The 7,617-nt window shown below is 41.0% G+C and overlaps 1 protein-coding gene across 5 annotated transcripts in view; it reads left to right on the forward strand.

Annotated features, from left to right (window-relative positions):
* NHS (NHS actin remodeling regulator) overlaps positions 1-4,967 on the forward strand; it is a 249,571-nt gene extending 244,604 nt beyond the window's left edge. For all 5 annotated transcript variants that reach the window (XM_052673966.1, XM_052673967.1, XM_052673971.1 and 2 more), the window contains one exon: positions 1,089-4,967. In XM_052673966.1, the coding sequence (XP_052529926.1) occupies positions 1,089-1,713 (625 nt within the window). In that variant the 3' untranslated portion in view covers positions 1,714-4,967. The remainder of the gene's footprint in view (positions 1-1,088) is intronic.
* The last annotated feature ends 2,650 nt before the right edge of the window (positions 4,968-7,617 follow it).

Here is a 7,617-nt window from a genome sequence, read left to right on the forward strand (position 1 = left end):
GGATGTCATGAAGTCTCACTGGTGCCTGGCCTTGCAAGTATGGGGATGAGTTAACTCTCCTCAGATTGGATCAAATTTGTAATAATTGGCAGATGGTACAATAATTATAATCTAGACTTCACTTAGAAGTTCAGTCACTCAGGCCTTTGGAGAAAGCAGATAATGGTGGAGGTGTACCTCGCCACCCAAGCTTTGCCACCCAGTTGTGTTTCTGGACTGAGTCCCACTTAGAGCTTGCTGCTCCTTGATTTTATAGGCAGTTATTTCACATGCCATTCTGCTTCCGTGTTCTGTAATGTCATCACATTCTGGCAACCCAGTGCCTGGGCACTGATGAGTCTGCTGGGCAAATGTTCATTTCATAGTGCTGAAAAGGGGGAGTGATACTTCTTACATATTATGGCTGTTTACATATTACGGCTGTTTGCCTTATAAAATGATGTTTGTGGTGCTAACCATATTAGCAGGGGTCAGGAGTAGCAGGTGCTGGTCACATGTGTGCATTATGAGTATTGTTATGGCATATATAGGATGCTTTACAAATAAGATCAGGCTGCTAACAAACGTCTAACAAATGTCTGCTATCAGACGTCTAGCAAACACGTCTCCAAAGAAAACTCCCCACACTGGTTTCTGCATGCTGCCCACCAGTTCTATTCTTATAAGTGAGTTGCCATACCAAGAATGAAGAGGAGGTATTTCTTCAAATTTAGAGTATTTTGCATTCAGTTTAAATTTTCAATCACAGCTGAAATTAAAAATTTCTAATAATGAACAGATTATGGTGATTATTTGGCTAACCTGGGACTCTGTAGACATCACTGTCTTTATAAATAGCAGGTTGTACGTGAATTGTTTTAAAAGAGCCAGGTAAGATTCTGAGAGACTGTGCCACAGTGCCTCATTCCTTGCACGAGAGCTATTATGCTTTTAAGTGCTGCCAGTCACTGACAGCCTCTGATATTTGTCAGAGGGATTAAGAGAGACCACGTTCATTTGAAAGCACAGTGGATCTGTGTAACTCCAGACTAGTGGGAAACGTTCTACAAAGATAGCATATGAAAGAGTGTTTCTTTGTATTTTTACAGATCAAAAAGGAAAGTTCTTGGGAGAAAGGACTCCGGAGATCTGTCTGTAAGGAACAGACTGAGAGCTTCCTCTGGAACTAGCAGCCAGCTTCCCACCAGCAGTACGCTGCCCACCAGCAGCACATCATCCGCCAGCAGCGCAGGTGCTCCCATGAGCAGTCAGAGGTCCCCTGGGCTGATATACAGGAATGCCAAAAAGTCCAACACATCTAACGAGGAGTTTAAACTACTGCTCCTTAAAAAAGGCAGTCGGTCTGATTCTAGCTACAGGATGTCCGCCACAGAAATCTTGAAAAGCCCTATTCTGCCCAAGTCTCCTGGAGAGCTGACAGCGGATGTTTCCCAAAGCCAGGACGAGTGTCCCTCAGTGACAAGCCCCGATGCATCATCCCCACTGTCCCCCTGCTCACCGAGGGTCAACGCAGAAGGTTTCTCCCCCAAGAGCTTTCCCATGTCAGCATCTTCACGAGTGGGGCGCTCACGGGCGCCGCCAGCTGCCAGCAGCAGCAGGTACAGCGTGCGCTGCCGGCTGTATAACACGCCGATGCAGGCCATCTCAGAGGGGGAGACCGAGAACTCAGACGGCAGCCCGCATGATGACCGCTCTTCTCAGAGCTCAACGTAGGCTCCAGGGACTGCGACACCGTGTGAGCTGAGTGAGGACGTGAATAGAAGAGGCCAATGCTGTAGCAGTCAAAATAATAATTGCAGGGCAATATCAATGCTTAAATGTGCTTGTGTTCATAGGACGCTGGGGAAACAGAGGACTACAGCTGTAGCTATTTATGACCTTATTTTCTGAAAGTGGAAAGATAGGCTATGTCTGTTCTGTTTTCCTTTAGCTTCATTTGGCTTATCCTACTCATTTCTGTTGTCACTGTATATTTCATGGCTATACACTTTTCGTAGAGTTCAAAGTGACTTTTTGTGTTGTTTTTTTTTCCCAGAAGCTGCCCATCTAGAAACAAATCCCTCACTGTAGTGCTTCCCTAGGAAGAAAAATAAAAAAGCAAATGCTCTCGAGGATTGGTATTTTTCTACACAAAAATGAGCTGAAACAAAATTTAGAAGAAATTAACAGAACACATGTAAATACCATATTTTTGATAAAAATTTGTAAATAGAACTATCAAAGAGTGGACATGTGGCAAACAATTTCCTGCATAACGGCTTTGTTTATAGAAGACAAAAGGAATCAAATGTAATAACTGTATTCTGTGAATACCATTTTCATATCAAACATAAGTTCACGTGGCCATCAGTAACCACTTTCGGTGCCATAAGCCTCAAAGAAGACATTTAGCAGTCAAAAGGAATTCTCCACTTCAGCTACGAATTACCAGCTGACCGAGATCACATTGAAGTAACCATTTGTCTTTCTAGCATAGCCCCAACAAGCTAACTGAGAAGTGCAGCTGTGAGTTTTAGCGCAACCATTGGTTGGAAAGACAGTGTGCTTCTGACAGAACAAAGTCATTCCTAACACAAAGCCCCAAATGGTCGCATCTGAGGGTGCCCGCGGGTCTTCATGTTAACACGGATTGATTCAGCAAGAATCAGGAGGAAATAATACTTGGTTTCATATTCCTATTAGGCTATTGGGATACATAACACAGTCATAACCTGGTAACGATAATCTTTAAACATGGTTAGTTTCTGGTTCTTAAGGGAAACAAGTAAATGATAAGCATGCAACAAGCGCTTTCAATTTATCAGTAAATATCTGCAATGAGTTTTCAGTGAAGCTTTCTCTTTGTGCTGATGAGATTCATGCTACCTAAATATTTACCAAAATGACACTGTGAAAATGTAGCTGGGAAATAGGTATGTGTATGCATTATTTATATTCACTGCGAAACTGCAGAGGGGACAGCTCTGGTTTCTTGTGCCGGCCACAGACGTTTGGATTTCGTCTGGGTTCACCAGAAGCATGCAGCAGGATGGGGGATTGGGACGGGCTGGGAGAGGAGACAAATCAAAGCAACTGCTTTGATATATATGAAGGCAGGGAAATAAAAGCTTAATTACTTGAAGTTACTTGAATTTTCTTGTCTTAAAACTGAAAGGATTCATACTTTTAAGCTCAGCCCACACGTTGCTTTATACTTTTAATTTTTAAATGAAATACAACCAGTTGTTGGTCTGATTCTCCTTTGGGCCACCACTGTTTTCACGGCATAGTCCAAAAGGCCCTCTTTGTCCAAGATTCGTGCAGTTGGTGTCGACTGCTGTAGGATATGCTTTGGAGTAGAGGAATAGAAGGGATGTTAGTGCAGAGAAATAGTGCAAGAAGAAAGGTGGTACGCAGTAGGACAGATTGAATGGGACAGCAGAAAGAGCATTCTTAGATCCTAAAGAAATCAACTCAAAGCTGGCTTTAAGCATAAGTAAATGATAGGGAAGTGGGATGTGTGAAATGGGTTTTTCCTTTTTTTTTTGCTTTTAATCATGTAATGAATAAAGCCGAAGAGTTTTAAAAGCGGGCAGATTGTGTTTTGAAGAGGAAGGTTCTTATGATTTTAAGAGTTTGAGCAAGTCAGAGGGGTTTAACAAATCCTCAGAGGTATTTCCAGTAAGGTTTTCCAATAAGTGTATTTCCAATACACTGCAAAATATGTAATTCAGGGTATCCTACCGTCTTCCTGTGTCGTCTGCTTGTGTGCAGTATGTGAGGTGGAATTACTATGCATGTGGTATGTGTCAACACACATAGAGTGGTGTAAATCAGAGTATATCAGCTAAAAGGCTTCAAAATCAGGAAGTCTGAAACAGTTTTAAAAAGGGCAGGTGGAGCAAGGTTTTGAAAATAAATGGCAGTCTTATTTGTCGCTTAGTTAAGAAAAGGAGCCAAAACACAAGTGAATGAGTGAATGTTCTATGGAATTGCTTAGTGTATAACAAAACACTTTCTGGAAGACACGAGGAAGCTTAGATATTAGGAGAAAATACTTAGTTTGTCATCTTGAGTCATTTTCCATAGAAGTTTTACCCGGAGCAATTTTATAAACGTTTGTCACAAAAGGCATTACATATGTTTAAAGAATCGTTCAAAACTGTCAAGAGAGTACAGCTGAATTGGCATTGGTGACAGCACTTTTTATTACCAATGAACAATTTCATAGATGCCATTTATCAATATATAGACACTAAAAGCAACTTGAATTGTGAGGCAGTACTTCACACAGAGAATGGTCAGAGAAAATAACACCAGAGGACAAGCTGTCGAAGGGAACGTCGTTTATCTTGAAACAGAGTACAGCACATGCATTAGGCAACCAGTGAAGCATCATTCCAACCTAGTTCTGTTGTTTGCACTGATGTTAAGGAAATTACACAGCTGTAAGTTCTGAAAAGTAACATTTCCCCCTTCTTTTTTTTCTTGTGGCAGCATAGAGGAGATGGAATAGTTGTAGCAAATAAAGCATATATGTGCTTTTGCCAAAGGTCAGTGATGGAGTGCATTTGCTGCAGTGGTGGCAGATATAGAGAAATACTGTAGGTTATGACTTAAAGAATTTAAAAAAAAAAATTAAGAAGGTTACAGTGTAACTATTTTGGTACTAGCACCAGTTCATGCTGGCAGAAAAGACAATGGTTTATGGACTTGCATCCATTTTGTATTTTTGTAATATTTGTAAATATGAACTTTTTAAATTGTTGCAAAGATGGTTTCTTTTGTAAAATGTTTTCAAAGTTTACATTAAATCCAAGCCTTTGTATATTTTAGAGCTGTGCAACACTTTAAGTCTTGTATTTATTTTTAGTAAAAACGGTGACAGTTTCATTGTGAACCCCTCTCAAAAAATGTGTTGGAAAAGTTTGATTACCTAGAAAGTGTGTATAGAAACTGCAAATAAACGTGACTGCAATTAAATCACACCTTCCCTTCGCTTGTCATGAAATCTGAACTCTAATATACTTAACAAGAAGTACCGTATTTCCAAAAGTAAGTCTCAGAGCATCAAATATTGCAAACTATTTAATCTTTGTTTTCCCCTAAACTTAACTCCCTTGGTTCCTTGGAGATTGAGAAGACTGAGCTAGGTGCACTAAATGTTCTAAAATTGCATGCCTGCAGGTGAAGGGGAAGGGAAGAAGCTTTTGTTCCATCTGTCATTCTGTCAGTAGCTTTTCAACCCTGTACATGAGTTCTTAAAAAAATGCATGTGGAAAGAAAAGCTGAAAGACAGAGTTCTAGTGCTTTAGTGTAGAAAAAAAAAATCAGCCTTGGGGAATGCAGCTGAGTTATCTGAAATCTTGCCATGCAAAGATAGGAAGATTTCCCCATGAGTGTGGTACTAGAGTAGTCTCCAAGTGGGAATCAGTTTACGTAACATCTGCTTTAACCAGATGGTCAAGTATTAAACGGTTACGTAGATCATCAGCTGATGTATTATACACCTCTTGCAATCCAGAAATACAGATAAGCAAGAACTGTAGGAAGAGGTTAGCCCACAGAGGCAGACACAATCTGCTTCTTATCTGTTTGCTGCATACTATTTTTTTATGCTCAGTGAGAAGAAAATTAAACACTAGATTTCATAAAATATACCCCTTTTTTTTTTTTTTTTTTTTTTTTAATGTATGTGAAGTCTGTGACTTGTCTTTGCAAAATCCAGGCTTCGACATGTACCGTTGGTTATGTGTACATAGCATACCACAGTCAAACCCATCCAGTGATAACACAAACAAGATACTATAAGCACTATCACTGCATACACAAGTTCTTCTCAGGTTGCACTGTCTGGCTCAGCAAAGCTTCCTATCATGCTATCCAGAGAATGTGCATGGGAAGACTAAGGAGTGTGAAAGGGTTGGGTTTTTGTTTAGAAGATAAAAAGGACATGGGTGTTGTTAACATATATGCTGCATCAAAAATATTGGTACTTTCTTTGTAGGGTGCAATTCAAATACACACATATGTACCCCCACAACAAAGCTACCTCCAGGCTTTACTTGTGGTATTTACAGAGGCTTGGTAATTCAGCCCAGACACTGAGTCAAATGGCGTTCTCCTTGAACTAGCAAACATGAAGAATGTCTTCATTTCCACAACCACCACACAAGTCTTGTTTCAGAAAAGGGACAAATTTAAGAATTCTTTTCAAGTAGTTATGTTAGTGCCTGCTCTTGGGAGTACTTCTGCTGCTTTCATCTGCTGCTCTATGTAACGCTTACACATCTGGGAAATAAAGTACTTCCCCAAAGGTCTGGTCACTGGATTACAGCCATCCATCTTCTCATTTTGCCTCTTCCTGGCACCAGGCTCTTCACTGTATCCAGAGAAGCACTGTATGTGGAATGTATGAAGGCAGCATAGGAGGAGCGCTGGGGTGGTGCCAGGCGGTTTTTCCCATCCCTGCAGTGTGTGGGGCTGAATTCCCACTACCCACACAGGCTTCTCACCACTGTGCTATTCTAGGAAAGGGAAGCAATAGCCACAACTGCTGTTCTAGTACCAGTTTCAAATTCAGCCTGTGAGAGTGCATCCTGGCAAGGAGGAAGACTCCTATTACCATATCTCCAAGACCATCCCTTTCCAAGAGCCCATTGCACAAAAGCTGGATGACAACCATTCAGACCCACAGATATGTACACAATGCACACCTGCACTGGGGCAGTAGTAGCACCATGGGTGGAGACACTGAAAAAGATGACAGCACAGTCAGGACTGGGCAGCCACCCACACAGGTGTTTTGGAGCTTTTATGTGGCTACCAATAATCAGATACTTTCTGGATCATGGGTATGTCAGGCATCCCCAATTAGCAGTTTACACTCACTTAGATTTATAAATTTGATCTTCTAACTGCTCCGCTGTTAGTTCTGCCACCTATTGGAGCTGGAGCCTTCCTTCGACTTGATCCCCCTAGCTAGGTAGCTCCCGGGGAACAGGGCAGCGAAGAGCTGGCAGGAAGCTTAGCACTGATTTCCATTAAGCTATTTGAATTGCATTAATTACATTTCTCTCCTTTAATTCTTTACTTGGTGACAGACGCATGTATTAGGTGTTCCAATTTCCAGATTAAAGTGAGGCTGACCAATTGTCCACCCAGCTTGTCCCCGTTGTGTTTTTAACTGCCAACTTGACAGCATTCCCCTGAAACTTTTCTAGTGCTCAGCATTATTGGTCAAAAGAATTCCTCAGTGCTTCTCTTAATTTCTGAAATGCACGTTATCCAGCTCGACTGACTGAAGACATTTGCCTTTAATTACCTCATTATGAATGGATAAAGTTTCACAATGTATCATCTGGAGAGACTCCTGAAAGAGTAAATAGAGGAAATGAATCCACATCCTCCAACATACACTCAAGGTCGGGATAACAAAACAGGTAAACAGCTAAACACAATCTTTCCCACTCAAGTATTTGCACTGCCATTTAAACTTAACCAGAGTTGGAAAATCAGAAGACCGCTGTGAGCGTTAACGTAAATGTATCCTATAAAAGGTACAGGAAAGAAAGCTTTCTGATTTTTTCCAAGATGAACAAAAAGGATATGAGAAACAGCACTGAAAACATTATGAGT

Source organism: Tympanuchus pallidicinctus, unplaced genomic scaffold (genome assembly GCF_026119805.1).
Source record: "Tympanuchus pallidicinctus isolate F22 unplaced genomic scaffold, pur_lepc_1.0 scaffold14, whole genome shotgun sequence".
Classification (NCBI taxonomy): domain Eukaryota; kingdom Metazoa; phylum Chordata; class Aves; order Galliformes; family Phasianidae; genus Tympanuchus; species Tympanuchus pallidicinctus.